The 16,829-nt window shown below is 35.6% G+C and overlaps 2 protein-coding genes across 2 annotated transcripts in view; both read right to left on the reverse strand.

Annotated features, from left to right (window-relative positions):
- Window positions 1–3,979, reverse strand: part of LOC107752282 (FXYD domain-containing ion transport regulator 6-like) — a 29,492-nt gene extending 25,513 nt beyond the window's left edge. Inside the window, exon 1 of the mRNA XM_016568219.1 lies at window positions 3,701–3,979. The gene's annotated coding sequence lies outside the window, so the exon portion shown is untranslated. The remainder of the gene's footprint in view (window positions 1–3,700) is intronic.
- Window positions 3,980–4,728: 749 nt separating this feature from the next.
- On the reverse strand, window positions 4,729–16,184 carry LOC107752289 (transmembrane protease serine 13-like). Its single transcript, XM_016568226.1, has 10 exons — window positions 16,143–16,184; window positions 13,335–13,518; window positions 11,025–11,132; window positions 10,627–10,917; window positions 9,723–9,849; window positions 8,500–8,669; window positions 8,245–8,343; window positions 7,213–7,355; window positions 5,711–5,866; window positions 4,729–5,601 (listed from the first exon to the last, which is right to left on the reverse strand). The coding sequence occupies exons 1-10, from the start codon at window positions 16,182–16,184 to the stop codon at window positions 5,587–5,589; spliced, it is 1,335 nt and encodes a 444-aa protein (XP_016423712.1). The 3' UTR covers window positions 4,729–5,586.
- Between the last annotated feature and the right edge of the window lie 645 nt (window positions 16,185–16,829).

Below are 16,829 nucleotides of genomic sequence, written 5' to 3' on the forward strand. Positions count from 1 at the left end.
ATGAAAGCGATATCTATGATTCAATGTAAACACTATGCTTTGGCAATATATTGTAACAATTGTCATGCCAATAAAGCACAAATTGAATTAAATTTAATTGAGAGAGAGAGATAGAGAGAGAGAGAGAGACACACAGACAGACAGACAGACAGACAGGTGACAGCGTCAGCAGAACTAAGGGTGTGTGAATACCTGGGTCTGTCTTTCTTCAGGTCAACTCCTATAATCATGAAAAAAATCAGTTTGCCATCAGTTGTGAGAAGATGAAAGCGATATCTGTGTCGTTGTATCCTTTCAGTATTTAAGGGGATTTCCCACGACTGTCGTCAGCGCTGTTCAGTACACTGAATCAATGGCATTGTTCTCTATGAAGTGAAATATCAGCTTCACTGTAACCCATGTGATGCGTTGATTGTTGATTGAGCCTTGTAAACTGGCACTCAAAGTAAATTAATGTCAACACCTTGTTTCATTCATGAATGAATCAGCGTTTTTAAGTGTATCCATTGAATTAATGTTTTTTAATGATGACTCACTCGTAAAGTCAATCCATTGCAGCCACCTGCTGGTGTAACAATGCCTGACAGCCCAGCGCTGATACTGAAACATCACTATATAGTCAGTGGCATAAAATGGTCATAAAATGACAATAATATTGTTTTAATAATATCGCAATTATTTCTAGGGCAATATATCGGTAAATAATAATAAAAAAAAGTTAACAAGACCAGCCTATGAACAGGTGGCTTGATATGCCATCTATCAGTGGACCTGACACCAGAAGAGCTAAGGAAAATGGACAGCACAAAAACACGTCAATATCAATGGGGGGCGGGGGTCCATGAGGTTGGTTTGAGATATTATGGGGGTCCAGTACTCAAAAAAGGTTGAGAACCACAGATGTAGATGACCACCTGAAAAATAGAGTCCACATAACACAATCACATAATGCTAAAATAACACAATGTAACAACAAAAAAAATAATAATTTTTTAATGGTTCTTCTGTAATGCTGTGGTGCTAATTATTATTGTACTGCATTTTTTTTAAGACACTTTGCTTTTGCAAGGATGGGAACATAGAAGTTTCTGTAACATTCTGTAATATTCTGTAAAATGCTAGTGCTTTCTGGAACATTCCAGAACATTGTGGGGTATAAAAAGACAACAATCATCCAATGTGTACTTGTTTACTTGTACTAATTTTTGGTAACTGTTTATGTTAAACTGTTGTTGTTAGCTCAGTATTATGCATGTACCATGTAACTGTTATGCATAAGTAATAACATATTATTTATTTTAGTTTTCCTGAGCACTTTTAATGCTACACAAAAAGTAATCAGCATGTCAAACTTCATACAGAAAAGTTTTTATAAAAAAATATTTCACGATGTAATACAATACAAATGAACTAAAAATGGCAACAAAAAAATATATAATATGAAAACACCATAATGCACATAAATAATAATAATAATATTATTATTATTATTATTATTATTATTATTATTATTATTATTATTATTTACAGTATTATTATTATTATTATTATTATTATTTACAGTGTATCTATCATAATTTCACATCCAGCACAAACTTCAGTATTTGCCATGAGTTTAGAATGGTGTGCCTGTTTCCCTTCCCTCCCTCTGTTTTTTTTATTTATTTATTTAAAATTATATCTGACCTCTTTGTGATCAACTAAATTGCATCTCCTTCATTTGGAAATAATGTGATACAGCATAAGTAAACTGCTGAAATGTCTGCGGGGGTGTTGATGACAGAAAATGCTATTATACAATAGACTACAAAACAATATCGATGCACTGTATATACTCTTTCTTTTCTTTTTGGTAAGCTCATATTATTTCTGATTAATACACCAGCTGTCAAATGCTGTGTCACCCATAATATATCCATACCATATTTCAGCAGAGCAATATATTTATATACAGAAGATCGATTGTGACAGATCCAGGATTTCAGTTTATTGAATAACATTTCATTGTGAACAACAGGTCATCGTTGACTATTTAAGGTGAGATCCTTCAGCCTTTCATCACAACCACAACGAGGGTAAATTGTATCCATGACAACAAAGCTTTCATTGGCGCGCTGCCAGACGCGCCTCTACTAGGGTGCAATTATACAATAGACTACAAAACAATATTGATGCACTGTATATACTCTTTCTTTTCTTTTTGGTAAGCTCATATTATTTCTGATTAATACACCAGCAATACACCATACCATATTTCAGCAGAGCAATATATTTATATACAGAAGATCGATTGTGACAGATCCAGGATTTCAGTTTATTGAATAACATTTCATTGTGAACAACAGGTCATCGTTGACTATTTAAGGTGAGATCCTTCAGCCTTTCATCACAACCACAACGAGGGTAAATTGTATCCATGACAACAAAGCTTTCATTGGCGCGCTGCCAGACGCGCCTCTACTAGGGTGCAGAAATATTGCTATGGCAACTGTATCCGTCAGGTGATTACGATTATTAGTACATAAAGCTGGTTGTAGTTTTGAAAGAGATAGTGATGGCAACCTAGAAACTGAAAATGATAGCTATTTTTGTTTGATAAAGGGCAGGACAATTCCTTGCCTAGACATTCTGGCAGCCATTATTTGGAAACGCGATGGCATTCAGTGTATAACAGTGCGTCATAAAAATCATATAAACACGGGACATAAGATGCAAGTAATAAATGTATACATTGTAAGGGACGAGTACAATTAGATAATCATTTCCCAAAATAATAATGATCACATTGTCTTGTATCATCCTGAAGGGGTTTGTTTGTGTACATTATCCCACTTATTACACGACTACTTACCAAAAATGGACATGATATTTTGATATGAATTGCAATAATATGATTTGACTTTGGAATAAATATGTCATAAAAGTCATTACTGAGAAATATGTAACGATTGACCAATCAGAATCAAGTATTCCAGAGAGCGCCGCGTAATGAGCACTTTAACTCTGCACCCTCAGTTTATAACGTATCGATCAGTGCCGAAGATAACGCGCTACCTGTTGTGCGCGGAGCTCAGTCGTGGTCATCATCGGACCCCTCCCAACCTGTGGATTTCCTTCAGCACGCATACTAAACGCTCATTTACCCACAATTTTTTTTTGTCACGCTCTGATACATTTTCCTCTCAGTAATTTAACTCTAATCCGCTCGCGCGCCATCATAATTTCCCCTCTCATTCCAGACGAAGAATTTCACACATTTTCATTATTATTACACAAATAAATCACTCCGATAATAATATGCCAAAACATAACACAAATAATGCATAGAGGTTATGTAAATAATAATTTAACGCTTTAATGAGGCAAAAACGCACAAAGAAACTCGGACACACCCTCGCGCAACAATAACAGCGCGCTGTGTCATTCTACTGCATTTGTTCAACAAACTCCGAATTCACTTATGCTATGTGTGAACTACATTATGCATCTCAAAACAAAATCGACATTAATTAATTAAATTAATGTCGACATTATTAAATGTTTACATTACATAGACTGATGATGTTATTGGAGTAAAAGCGAGGCTTGACGCACGTCATTCCAAAATACCTTCTTTACAATGAGGAAACATCAAGCAACATCTCTAAGACTATAAAACAACAGCACACGCCCTAGTTGGATAAGTGACTTCATACCCTACCTCGTCTCGTCTCCTTAAGGGTACTTGTAAGTGAATGGGCAACAGTGGGTCACACGCTGCTTCACGATCCGCACGACTGTAGGGTCCTCAAGTCGTTGTCTGTTAAGTGGATTTTTTTGGCGTTTTGAGATGGAACGAACAGTTATGAATGGTTAAAAATCCACTTAAACGAGCGTTTGATGTTGTATAGCAGTCAACAAGGTTCACCTCCTCTTATCTGATATAAATATATTGACTGTTGGTGTGCCCCTTGTCTCTTCTCTCCCGCTCTCTCGGTTCCCGCCCCGCCACGCGCGCAATGAGAGACACCGCACGCGTTGGTCGCGAGTAGTGGTTGGTTGGTCTTTATAAGTCTTCAAAGCCTATCTAAAAGTCTAAAATTATTCAATACGGTTTGTTTTTTCGGCGTTCACAAATGCGAAATCTTTCTGTTGTTTCAGCAATGAGTTATAATGCAAAGCAAATCGGAACTTTTAATTCTTCAGCTTCTCAGATGATTCTCCTGAGAAAAAGACCAGCGTGTGCGACCTCACATTTAGAGGAGATCTCACAAATATCTTAAATTTGTGCTCTAAAATCTGTGCTCAAATTTGTATAGATACCTAAGACAGTCAATCAAAAGTCTGGGATTTCAATATGAACATTCTCCTAAAACCAAATTATCTTAACTATGTTAGCAACATCATGGCTTTATCGTAATGTAGGCTATATCAACCGTTGTCAGTTGTCTCTCTTTTTTATTTTAAAGTTGTTTTAGGAGAAAAATCTGGGACAAAGGTGATTCTGCAATAATATTTTGCCCAGGATTGGGGTGGCCGCAAAAACAATCACAGGTAGGCCTACTAGTTGAGACATTTTTTTTACTCCAGTGAATATTTCTCAACATGGATTTATTTTTGAAAGTCAGTTGCATAGATACATAACTGAATGCTTTGGCTACAAAAAAAAAAAAAGTATTGAATGTTTCAAGAATTAAAGATATTCACTCTCTTGTGCTTAACACGCTGAAAATGTTTTTTTAATTTTTTTATGTCACATTCAATTGCATTACATTAATCACTTAAATTATATATTTTAATTCAAAATGGCAAAATTTGACAAAAGTAGTGTAGCTTGCATAACTGGATATTAGTTTTGGTTGTGTAACATTTTTATTGTAAAATAGTTGCCAAAATTGTTTACATATCTTACCTCACACTCTTTCAGCTGAAGTGTTGCACTGGAAATCTGAATGTGCCATAGTAGTTACAGCCTAATGAGATACAGCATTTTTCATAGCTAGCCCCATTCTCCCGTATATATTAATTTGTTGCAATCGGAGAATAAAGCTCTTACTGTATCCATTTTGGCATGATTTATAAAGAAACATTATGAATCAGAAATAGAAAAGGACGAACCCTTCACATAGGCTAAAACAATACAACCACATTTTATCGTAGCTCATAGACACTGATTTTCAAACAAAATGAACACCCCTTTGGTTATTAAATACATATTTTCAGAATATTCCCAATATTATTTTGTAGAATCGGTGCAAGGATACCAAGTACCAAGTATACCAATACAAAGAGGCAACAAAGGCTCAGACTCAGCAGCTGTGCCCTGAACTTACAGTAAAAATGCAAAGAAAAGAATGAGGAAAGCACAGCGACAGAAGTAGACCACCGGGTCCTCAATGCCTGCAGCTCTGCTTTTCCCAGGTTGAGTTGTGTTATTGTTTTCTTTCTTGAGAATGTGGGATTAATAAAGTCTGTTTTTCTTTGTCCAATTGTGGCTACATATATTGCAACATTGTCCCATGTCAAAGTGCATTGCTCTGTCCTTCATCTTTTTCGCTGTGTCCACTGTTGTCCTCAGGAATGGACACATCATACAGAAAAGAGGCATCAGGGCTTCTCTTGCTAAGATAACAAGATATAGACGGGTTAAAAGAAAGTATGGTTGTGAAATAACAATATTATGAATTAACAAACTATGTGGCCTCATGTTGGACCATGTTGTCCAGCTTACCTGCATCTTGCTGTAGATCCAGGGCAGAAGGCTGGTCACTCTGCTATATACTCCTGGTCTTTGTCTTTGTCCACATCCAGCTCCCCAACTCGTAATTCCAGCCAGATACCAGCGGTTATTATCCCCCTTGCACACCAGCGGACCTCCACTGTCCCCCTGAGACCGAAGACAAGGACAGAGAGAAAGCAAATGGAACATGGACTTCAGATCATTGTGAACAAGCATGTATAACAATTATTAAAAACAGTAAATAGTATAAAAGTATAAGTATAAAATAAATTAATAGTTATTTTGAACAGTACTCATTTTCAGTCTACACTACCAGTCAAAAGCTCAAAAAAACAATTATTATTAATATTTAAAACAGTTGAGTAATTTTTTTTCAGGATTCTTTGATGAATAGAAAGATTTTTGGGGGAATAAATTATAGAAATTAATACTTTTATTTAGCAAGGATGCTTTAAATTTATCAGAAATGATAAAGACATTTAGGATGTTACTAAATATTTCTATTTAAGATAAACGCTGTTCTTCTGAACTTTTTATTCATCAAAGAAACCTGAAAAAAAATCTACTCAGCTGTTTTCAACATAATAATAATAATAATAATAAAAATAATAATAAATATTTTTTGAGCAGCAAATCAGAATATTCAAATGATTTTTCAAGGATCACTGGAGTAATGATGCTAAAAATTCAGCTTTGAAATCACAGGAATAAATTACATTTTAAAATATATTCAAATAGATAACAGTTATTTTAAATAGTAAAAATATTTCAAAATGTTACTGTTTTTGCTGTACTTTGAATCAAATAAATGCAGGCTTGGTGAGCAGAAGAGGCTTCTTTAAAAAACATTAAAACAATCTTACTGTTCAAAAACTTTTGACTGGTAGTGTATATTGCTAAAAAAAAAAAAAAAATCTATACAAGTTTATTTCCAAAACAAATTTAATGCAAAGTATTTTATATAAATTATTTTATATAAACAGTTTTTTAAACAATTATAAACAATTATTTCAAACAAATCCTTATGTATGTGTGGAGTTGCACCACATGACATTTTGCAGTCTAAACTATATTTTAAAAGGTCAAATTTAGAGACTTATTGACATTGCTCCTCCTGTTGATATATTTTCCTGTTTTATGTTAGTTGCATCATATGGCAAAATATATATATTTTTTTACAAAAAATAATAAAAGATTACATAACTTCTCAAGTTTTATTTTGAATAAATAATGAGACTGAAAAAATGGGTGTAATGTCATTGACCCATTATAATTTTTATAGAAAGTAGTTCTTAAAGCAAATTTCATCATGCACTACATACTTGGTTGAATAAAAAAAAAACAGTTGTAGCACTGTGAACAACAGCATAAAGCATTTGCCCAAACCAGAATAAATCAATGTCATGAGACAAAGGAGCACTGGGCAAGACTTGGCCAGTGAATAATGTATTTGCCTGAGGTCACTTGTGCTCTTGTAGCTTAGGTAGACCCACCTGACAGGAGTCCCGGCCCCCATTCATATCACCGGCACATATCATATTATTGGTGATGGCCCCACGGTACACCTGACTGCTGTTACACAGACGCGTGTTGATGATATTCACTGTCACTTCCATGAGGCTTGTAGAGGCACGGCCTGTGAGAGCAAAGGAAACGCTCACAGTCAAAGGTCAGCTAAAAGCTCCAAAGAAGACAATAGACATTGAAAGCTGTAACATGGGCAGATTTCTAAGATCAAATCTGCATTTTCAAACTGTAAAGTATGAATAAAAAAATAAAAAAAAGGTTTTAATTGTTCAATGCATTATTATTTTATAATAATATTTTAAGAATAGTTTTTATATAATTAAATACATTGCATTTTTTTGCATAAAGGAAATATAGTAATTTGTTAGGAAGATTAAGATTTTAATTTTTTTTTATATTGTGACATTATTTTTATGACTTTTACGATTTACCACCCAATTTCTAATGACCGTAATGTGTTCAGATTCTTTACTTTTTAATTTATTGGTAATTCTCATTATGCTCAATAATGATTGTTATTATTCTCGTCAAAATGGTCCTATTTGAAAAAAAAAATAAAAAATAAAAAATAAACCTCATAATAGTACACTACCGTTCAGAATTTGGCATCATATATATATATATATTACAATATCAACATTATATAAAGGCAACACAATATTATTATAATGTATACATACAGTATTTTACAATTTTAATAATTATTATATTGTGTTATTACATACATTATTAAAACATTATATTGTTTGTGTAATAATTGCCAGAATATAAATATAACATGCAAGAGACATCTTATTTTTTCTGAAAAATTAATTTTATTTTTATTGAATTGAATTGAATTTAATTTTATGCTTTTTGTGAATCACTACATGTTCTGTGTTTATCTTCTGTATAACACTGTCCTGTTTAGGGAAATTATAATTATACATGGTGTTACACTTTGTCCTATTTGTCCTCCTCTTCCGTTTTCATTCATTCTCATTTTTATCTGTCTGTACCTGCTCCCTCTTGTGTTGTCCCAAAGCCAGATGTCCAGCACTCTGATCCATCAGAAAAGGTTTGGTCAAATGTAGGAAAGCATACTGGCTGCACAGTGCCTGGAATGAGAAGAGAAATGTTACTATAGAATATTTGGAATATATATAGAGTCATACACCATAAATGCTATATTTATGGTACTTTATGGGCGCTAAATGGTTTCACTGTAGAACAAAAAAAACAGGGAACTATTTCATCAAGAAAACCCAACTCACTGGAGAAGGTAACAGGACTACTGAGTTTCAGCAAGGCGACATCATAATCATTGTTGTTACTGTTGTAGTTCTCATTCACTATGATCTTCTTCACAAGGTAGGGTATCTGAAGGGCACTCTGGGAAATAGCCCCAGCATAGACACGCCAATTTCCAGAATTCCTCATTGAGCTGTGATCAAGAAAAAAAAAAAGATCATGTTATCTCAATAAATGTTATAATGGGAAAAAAATAATGATTAAAATAAGTTATAAATACTTGCTGAAAATCAAAACAACTAAAAATAATAAACATTTCCTATTAAACAAGTTAGTTCCTGATGCTAAACTTCTAGAAAATTAGATTAGCAACACCAGTGTGTTCAGTTCCAAGGGATATGCACATGCAGGCTACCAATTTCCAGAATTCCTCATTGAGCTGTGATCAAGAAAAAAAAAATCATGTTTATCTCAATAAATGTTATAATGGGAAAAAAATAATGATTAAAATAAGTTATAAATACTTGCTGAAAATCAAAACAACTAAAAATAATAAACATTTGCTATTGAACAAGTTAGTTCCTGATGCTAAGCTTCTAGAACAGTAGATTAGCAACACCAGTGTGTTCAGTTCCAAGCGATATGCACATGCAGGCTAAATTCAATGCTTAAAGGGGTCATGAACTGAGAAATCAAAATTCCCTTGATCTTTTGATATGTAAGAGGTCATTGTGCTATAAAAAACATCCTGTAAATTTCAGAAATCAAAACTTTATAATTAGTCTAAAAAAAGCTTATATTAAAGCCAAAATCTGCCAAAACGACAGGTTGTAGAATGTGCCACTTTATGATGTAGTAGTGTGGCTAAACACCGCCTCCACAGAAGAAGATCAACGCCTGCTTCTACATCACTGCCTGTTTAGCCCCGCCCACCGATTCATGCAAGTAGTAGGTAAATGAAGACAGCGGCATACGCAGGTCTATGCAGAAACCAAACGCTAACATTTATTTGATGAATTTTATTTTTAATGAAGTGCCACGTCAGTAAGAACTTGGTGCTTTGTTCACTTCATTATACCGCGGATTCAGTTCAGGATCAAACACAGGAGAGAAAATAGCCTATTAGGCCTACTTGGACTATTCTACAAAAGATAATGATGTAATGATTTTCATTTTTAGGTGAAATATTCTTGTTGTCTTTTTTTTAAAATTATTATCATTATTCTTTTTTTTTTATTATGTTTACCTTCTAAAGCCCAGCTGTTCACAGATCTGGTCAGCATAACTCTGATCCATTCCCTGATAACACACTGGAAGGAATCGACCATCCTGAGCAGTTCTGACCTGCAACACTCCACCTTCACCAAATCTCACTGAGAATTTTGAAGAGGAAAATTAAAACAACGAAATTACATTTCCTTGATTAGTATTTTTGTCATGTTTTACTGCAACAACTTTTATTTTTATCTCAGTTTTAGTAATTTTAGTACTTCAAGTCATTTATTTCAGTCATTTGCCAAGGCTATTTTGTCTTTTTCATCTAATATTTATATATCATAATTTATTTCAATTACAGAAAATAGTTTGCAGTTGTTTTAGTATAAACATTTGTTAACAATAACAACAGTCTTGAATTAGTTTAATTAATCCAAGATATATACTTAACAATGCAATATATGTTATCTGGGTTTTATTATCTCACACAATTTTGTTTCTTGATATCCAAAAGTAAATTATGTTGTTTTAAAGATGTTTAGTTTTTTTTGCAGTGTAACCAGCAGTGCAGCTTTCAACTGTTTACTGTTTTGTCATAATACAGTAAATAGAGAGATTTCCAAAAGTAAATGATGTTGTTTTAAAGATGTTTAGTTTTTTTTTGCAGTGTAACCAGCAGTGCAGCTTTCAACTGTTTACTGTTTTGTCATAATACAGTAAATAGAGGCCTCACTGTGTACAGTAAATGCTTTTCTCAGAGCAGTACGGTTTCTCGCTAATCTTGAAATCTAGTTGCCTTATCTAGACATGTCATCCTTGTAGTTTCACTTTAAAGCCAAAGCTGAAACACTCAACCACTAATCTCTCTGTGTTGTGTCCTGAAATAATCAATTACATCTGATTGTCAGCCTCTTTGCTGTAGAAAGTGTTCTCACCACAGTTTGCCTCATCGGCGGCCTGTTGGCAGTTTTGGATGCCATCACACTGCTTGGAAGAGTTGGAGCAGGTGTCAGGTACACTCGTGCCATCTTGCGTCCTGTGGTGTTCTTCTTCGCTGTCATGTTCCTGTTCCTGTTCCTTGCAGTCTTTTCCTCTGCAGTCGCTGTCATTTTCCTGTTCCTTGCAGTCTTTTCCTCTGCAATCACTGTCATGTTCCTGTTCTTTGCAATCTTGTCCCCTGCAGTCATTCTCATAATGTCCAGAATTCGACTTGGATCCATAACGCACTATCCACATAAGTGAGAGTGGTAAAGAGAAAAAGAGGAGAGGGGTTTAGATACAAGGTAAGCATTAATGGTATGTCCTGTCATTACAGATACATCCCCTCCCTTACCTCCAAGCCAGATGGCCAGTCCAATGAGAGCCAATACCAGCAGCGCACCTACCCATCCACCCCAACACTTGGCACTCCGTCCACAAGACTTTTGCCTTTTTGTAGGAACTAAAGGAACAAGAGCAATTCATACTCAACTAACATCTCACATTTACAATTGAAAGTATGTAGCACTGTAATTGTAGTCGAGTGAAGGACTGTTCATTAATTAAAAAATGCATCTTAATGCAGTTTATAAAGACAAATATGCACCTTGTCTATCATGAACATGTTTTCAAGTTTTCTTTTCATTTCATTTCAATTGAAATGAAAGTCTTTTTTGTGGGGTTTGAAGTAAAACTGTGTAGGTGGTGTAATTGTCTGGAGAATATAATGTAGATCATTCTTGAGGTAATACTTTGGCATAATCTTTCATTTTGTTTCTTAAAAAATATCTGATGAAGTTTTAAAATATAATTAATGTTTGATATAAAAAGATAATTAGAGATTTACTGACATCTGCTCATGTTAGATCAGGTTGTACGAAGGTATATATATTATATGGCTTCACCACTTGACATTGTGTGTGTATCTATATAGTGTAAGAAGAAGAATATAAACAGTACATTTCTAAAAAAAAAAAAAAAAAAAAAAGCTTTTTTTTAAACACAATTTAACAATTTAACAATAAAACGCTTTGTAAACACAATTTGTATGATTTTTTTTTTCTTGAACATTCTTTTTTTCCAGCAGCTGAACCTTCACTGGGAGTTTGATTGAGAGGCGATCTGACCAATCATAACGCTGCATCTGCCATGTTGTCCGCCAAACAAACCAGACAGGAGAGAAGATTAATGTTGGTGGGCTTGACCTTGAAAAATTGTGAGTAGTTCCTAGGGCTTGGTTTTTACTCAAATTTCACGATTCGATTTTGACTCACAAGATTTCAATTCGATATGATTTCCCATTTGATCTGATTCAATATTGATTATTTTGGATATATATCAGATACAGTAGGCTACATGCTAAATTTTCTGAAGGAAAAAAAAAAATCTCTCAACCAATACTGTAAAATATAAATGAGAACCAGTTGGTACTACATTACTAAACTATTGAAGGTTAAAATTAACTAAATTTATATACAAATGCTTAAATTACACTCGGTGTCGTTTTATAATCATAAACTTACAGTTACATAATTATATTTCTACTCCAATCTTTTTTTTTGTTTTGAAATATAAACATTTAAATGGTTGCTGTCATATAAACTTATTCAAACATAAACACTTAAGAACAGTAAAAATTATGAACAGGTTATGTTATTTGGTGCATACATTTAGCAAAATATTTAGCGACAACTTTTTTCTAGCTGACTTATAAGTTTATGGTCACCGAATGTGTTTTTTTCTGAGGTAAATGTGATGTTACGTGATATTTTTTTCAAGCTGCTATATTAGCGTTTTTCCGCGGTTGAAATGCTGATTGAGTGACTACATGAGGCAGGATACGGATTTAGGTAACTTGTACTCCTTCTTTTAACATACCTTCGGATGTTTACTCATGTTTATTTTGTGCTGAAACTGGTATTAAAGCCATCAGAGATCAGTTCAAACGCACTTCACGCTGCCGCTTCTCTTGAACTGTGCGTAGCTGTGCGATCTGTCACGCCACATTAAACAGTGACAAAACGGTATTTATTGTTTGAATATTGTAATAAAATGGTACAAATTTGAAATCTAAGACTTTGTTTCATAGGCTACTGTATCAAAAATAACAAAGCACAATTATTGCGATTTATTGCATGGGAGGAGCGCTTCAATGTTACATTCATTAACTGAAAACAGGCTAGACTTCGATTCTTGGGATTTGAGAATCGATATCGTTTTGTAAAAATGAGAATCGATTAAAATCGAGAAATCAATATTTTTTTACCCAGCCCTAGTAGTTACGTCTTTTCGCATTTAAACAAGATACCTTCTGATGTTCATTCATGTTTATTTTGTGCTGTAATAAAGAGGAAGAGATGATCGGTTCACGTGCCGCTTGAACTGAGGCACTACAGCGATCTGTCATGACACTTAAAGAGCCACAAAATGGTATCGTTTGAGTGTATTAAAAAGGGTACAAAATGCAGATTTGGCGTTATGATTGGTCAGATTGCCTTTCATTCAAACTCCCGGTGAAGGGTCAGTTGCCCTCTCTGTTTTGATTATGATCAATTTGTAAAAAGAGTTTGCAGATAGTAGCTTCAATTAGCAAGAGCAGATTACATATGAAGCTATTTTGAACAGTAGCACCTAACTGGAGTGACTGAAGAGATTCAGTACATACCAACGACATGCTGTGTAGTGATGATGACGGCGTCTACCTTTACTGGTGCTGGATACTTTGGAACATAGTACGGCACAGGTTTCTGTGTGAACCCATATTTGTCCTGACAAATTACCTCCTCATAGGTCATAGGAGGCGTCTGTGGGTCCGCTGCCACAGAGTAGTATGGTGGCGGAGGGTCCTTCTACAAAAGAAAAAGTGAAAGTGTTCATAAATGATTATAAACTTTTCCATTAGCTCTATTATGGTTGGTGTGGTTTGACAAGTCCATTGTAAAGCATTATCATTTTAAAACAAGAAATATGCCACACAATGCTCTTACAATTTGTTTGTGTACCTTGTCCTAAATAATTGAAATGCCTTGACTTTCCCTTCCAGACCAGAATTCTTTGAGTTCTACATTCTAGTCAAATGGCATAACACATATGTCAGTATACTTGTATTTCTGGTCTACTTCTTGTTTTGTTTTGTTTTTACCGTAACCTTGATAATAGTTTGAAAAATCTCTTTAAAAAAAAAAAAAGACATGCTTTAAAAATCAAAGTCGGCATGAAATGAAGTTGTATTTTTTTTTCTTTCCAAATTTTGATGTACTGTATAGCCGTGTGAAACGGCTCAAATTGATTTATGGATCGGAAACAGATCTATGTAAATGGAAAGTGCACTGAAAAATAATAAGATATACAAACAATTGTCACTAGTAAAATTACAAGTATATGTCACAGTTAATTACAAAGTGGAAAGTAACACATTAAAATAAATGAGACATTTTTGAAGGAGAAAGACTGAAAAAGTATTTTCTTGTAAAAATTATTCCAATAATCTTTGTTCTTGTTGAACTTTGAAAAAAAAACTCATTTTTGTAGCATATAATTTGATTATTTGGTCACTAAATTGGGGTGATTACTGAAACCTGATTATTGAGGCAATGTGTTTGCACTGATTGCATGTTCCATCATCAAATCCTTATATGCTGCCAATCTGTTCAATATTTGAAACTTCATCTAAAATGGCATTTGTATTAGACATGCAGCTTGGAAACCTGCTTCATTTCCTCGTCTTGCTCATTTTCAGCCCTTTGCTTGTATCGGTCATGACTGCCCAATCCATTTTCATGTTTTCATTGTCATGTCATTCCAAACCAGTCACATTTTTGGTGCAGTGCCAACTTGATGATGTCAAATATGAATCAGTCATAATTAGGGCTGCACGATAAATCGCATGCGATATTTCACGCGCATCTTGTCAGTAAAGTCGATAATCTGCGTAATCAGCGTTGTTTACGTTCGGTGGGAAAGCGCGCACATGAACGTAATCTGCGTAATCAGCGTTGTTTACGTTCGGTGGGAAAACGCGCACATGAACGTAATGTTGGGAGTCATGACAAGACACTTTCATAAGACTGATGACAGAGAAAAAAAAAAACACTTGAAACATTCTGAATATCTTTCAAGATTAATCACTGAACAAGTTTTAGGGGAAGCTTTGTTTTCATTTATGGCATTAGAAAAATACGCTAGGGAGCAGCTCCTCCTGTTGTGCTTCATTTATCCTTGGAGAAATGGGAGTCATCTGATTTATTTAACAAAGAAAGGCAGTTAAACAAATGAGTGCAGGCTGTTGTTTATTGCTAATAAATGCTTTTATTTATGGCTTTTATAACTATATAATTAAAGTCAAGCACGTTTGCAATCTTATTGACTGTGCATGATCTCAGCTGGGAAGCATGACAACTCAGTTCCCCTTCAGGAACTCGAGCTGCGTCGAAACGCTACGGGAACGATTGGTTGCCTGCTTGGGAGCAAAACACGCAGAGTCAGCTGACTGTCCGCATTGCGAGTGTTTGTCACTGCGTATGCTTGCTCTCAGAGGGAGCTCTTTGAGTCTTCACCGGCGTTTCTCGCGGCGCCGGCCCCGCTTTCGCCGAGGCGGAGCGGCGGCTGTGTTCGTGGGTTTCGCATATGGATCCGGTGGAGGGAATGTAGATGGGCGAGTCCCTATCTTCTTCCTTAACCACCAGATCCAGCGCCGGTTGGAGACGGCTCGCCCTTTCTCCGCCTGCACACCCTAGATCCAGCGATCTCTCTCGAGGCTCGGAAGCCCGCGCTGCGGTTTCTTCCCCCTCAGCAGCGAGAGCTCGCTGCTGCGGCCATTTTTCTCCAAGTAGATTGATATTGTTTGTGTGACCAAGTGGCTCGTGCGCTGCCGAGGCAACGCGTGTATTACATCATTTTCAGTTTTTGATGTTCTTCATATGTACACCTTTCCCCCCATTGTTCTGCTCCCAGGAGTTCTGGAGAGAGTGCGCTGGAACAAGGTCAGTCTTCGGGACGGCGGGCCCTGCCTACTTTAGCCATTCCTGGCTCTCTTTCTCTCACCTTAGTTGTGCTCTTCCACACCAGGCAGGGATTTGCAAGTCTGGCGGCGTGGGCATTCTCGTTCCTGTAGCGTTTCGACGCAGCTCGAGTTCCTGAAGGGGAACGTCTCCACTTGCTTCACTCCTAGAAGCTGACGCCGGTTTCACCGCACGTGCTTTTATGCTTCCTGGTCGCTACGTCACCCCGCCCGTGACGTCTCGCCCATCCATTGGACTGATTACACATGTGATTCAGAGCGTGGTCACGCTGGAGGCGTTCCTGTAGAGTTTCGACGCAGCGTCTCATTCCCTTCGGGGAACCATGGTTACATGTGTAACCTGGAGACGTTTTTTTAAAGTGTACCTGCACTCTACACTGCCTCCTGTTGGCTAAATGTAGAACGGCTGCTTTGAGATTTTATACCAGGATACCTTTATTCCTGGAGATCTACCTTCCTGCAAAGATCAGCTCCACCCTTACGAAAATTATCCATGGTTTTACTACAGATAAAAAAAACAAAACAAAACATGGTTACTATAGTTAAACCATGGTAACCACAAATTAACCATGGTTTTGCTACACTAACCATAGTTTAACCGTAGTATTTGTAGTAAAACTGTAGTTATACAAATAGTAATAAAAAAACATGGTTACTACTCTTTTACTACAATAAAACCATGATTAATTTAAATAAGGGCAACCCTGATCAAACACAACTGAACAAACTAATTAATGTCGTGTTCTGGAAGAGGTCGGAAGTGGGAACACTGAAGTTTAAATGTCCCACTTCCAATCCCAGTGAACTCACACACTCACAGTCAATCACACATCACTAACATATTGACCTCATGATGTCGCCATGACACAATGAGAGCATTTGCTGTTTTTGAGTCAATTATGGAAAAAAATAAATAAATAAATAAATTTACATCAAATATTGCTGTTCGTTTTGAAAACAAAAAAAGAAGAGTTTTTTTATTAAGTTTAATTAAATTAAGTTTTTAAGTTTGACACGAGGTATGCTCGTTGGATGCAGTGTCGTCAAACACGTCCTGCTGGAGTCGGGGTTGATGGATCTGCTTCAAGTTCACAGGTCAGATGTCCGACTTCAAGCGGTGTTCTAGACGTTGGAGGTGGG

The sequence above is a fragment of the Sinocyclocheilus rhinocerous genome, unplaced genomic scaffold, assembly GCF_001515625.1.
Source record: "Sinocyclocheilus rhinocerous isolate Xijiao unplaced genomic scaffold, SAMN03320098_v1.1 scaffold1012, whole genome shotgun sequence".
Taxonomy (NCBI): Eukaryota; Metazoa; Chordata; class Actinopteri; order Cypriniformes; family Cyprinidae; genus Sinocyclocheilus; species Sinocyclocheilus rhinocerous.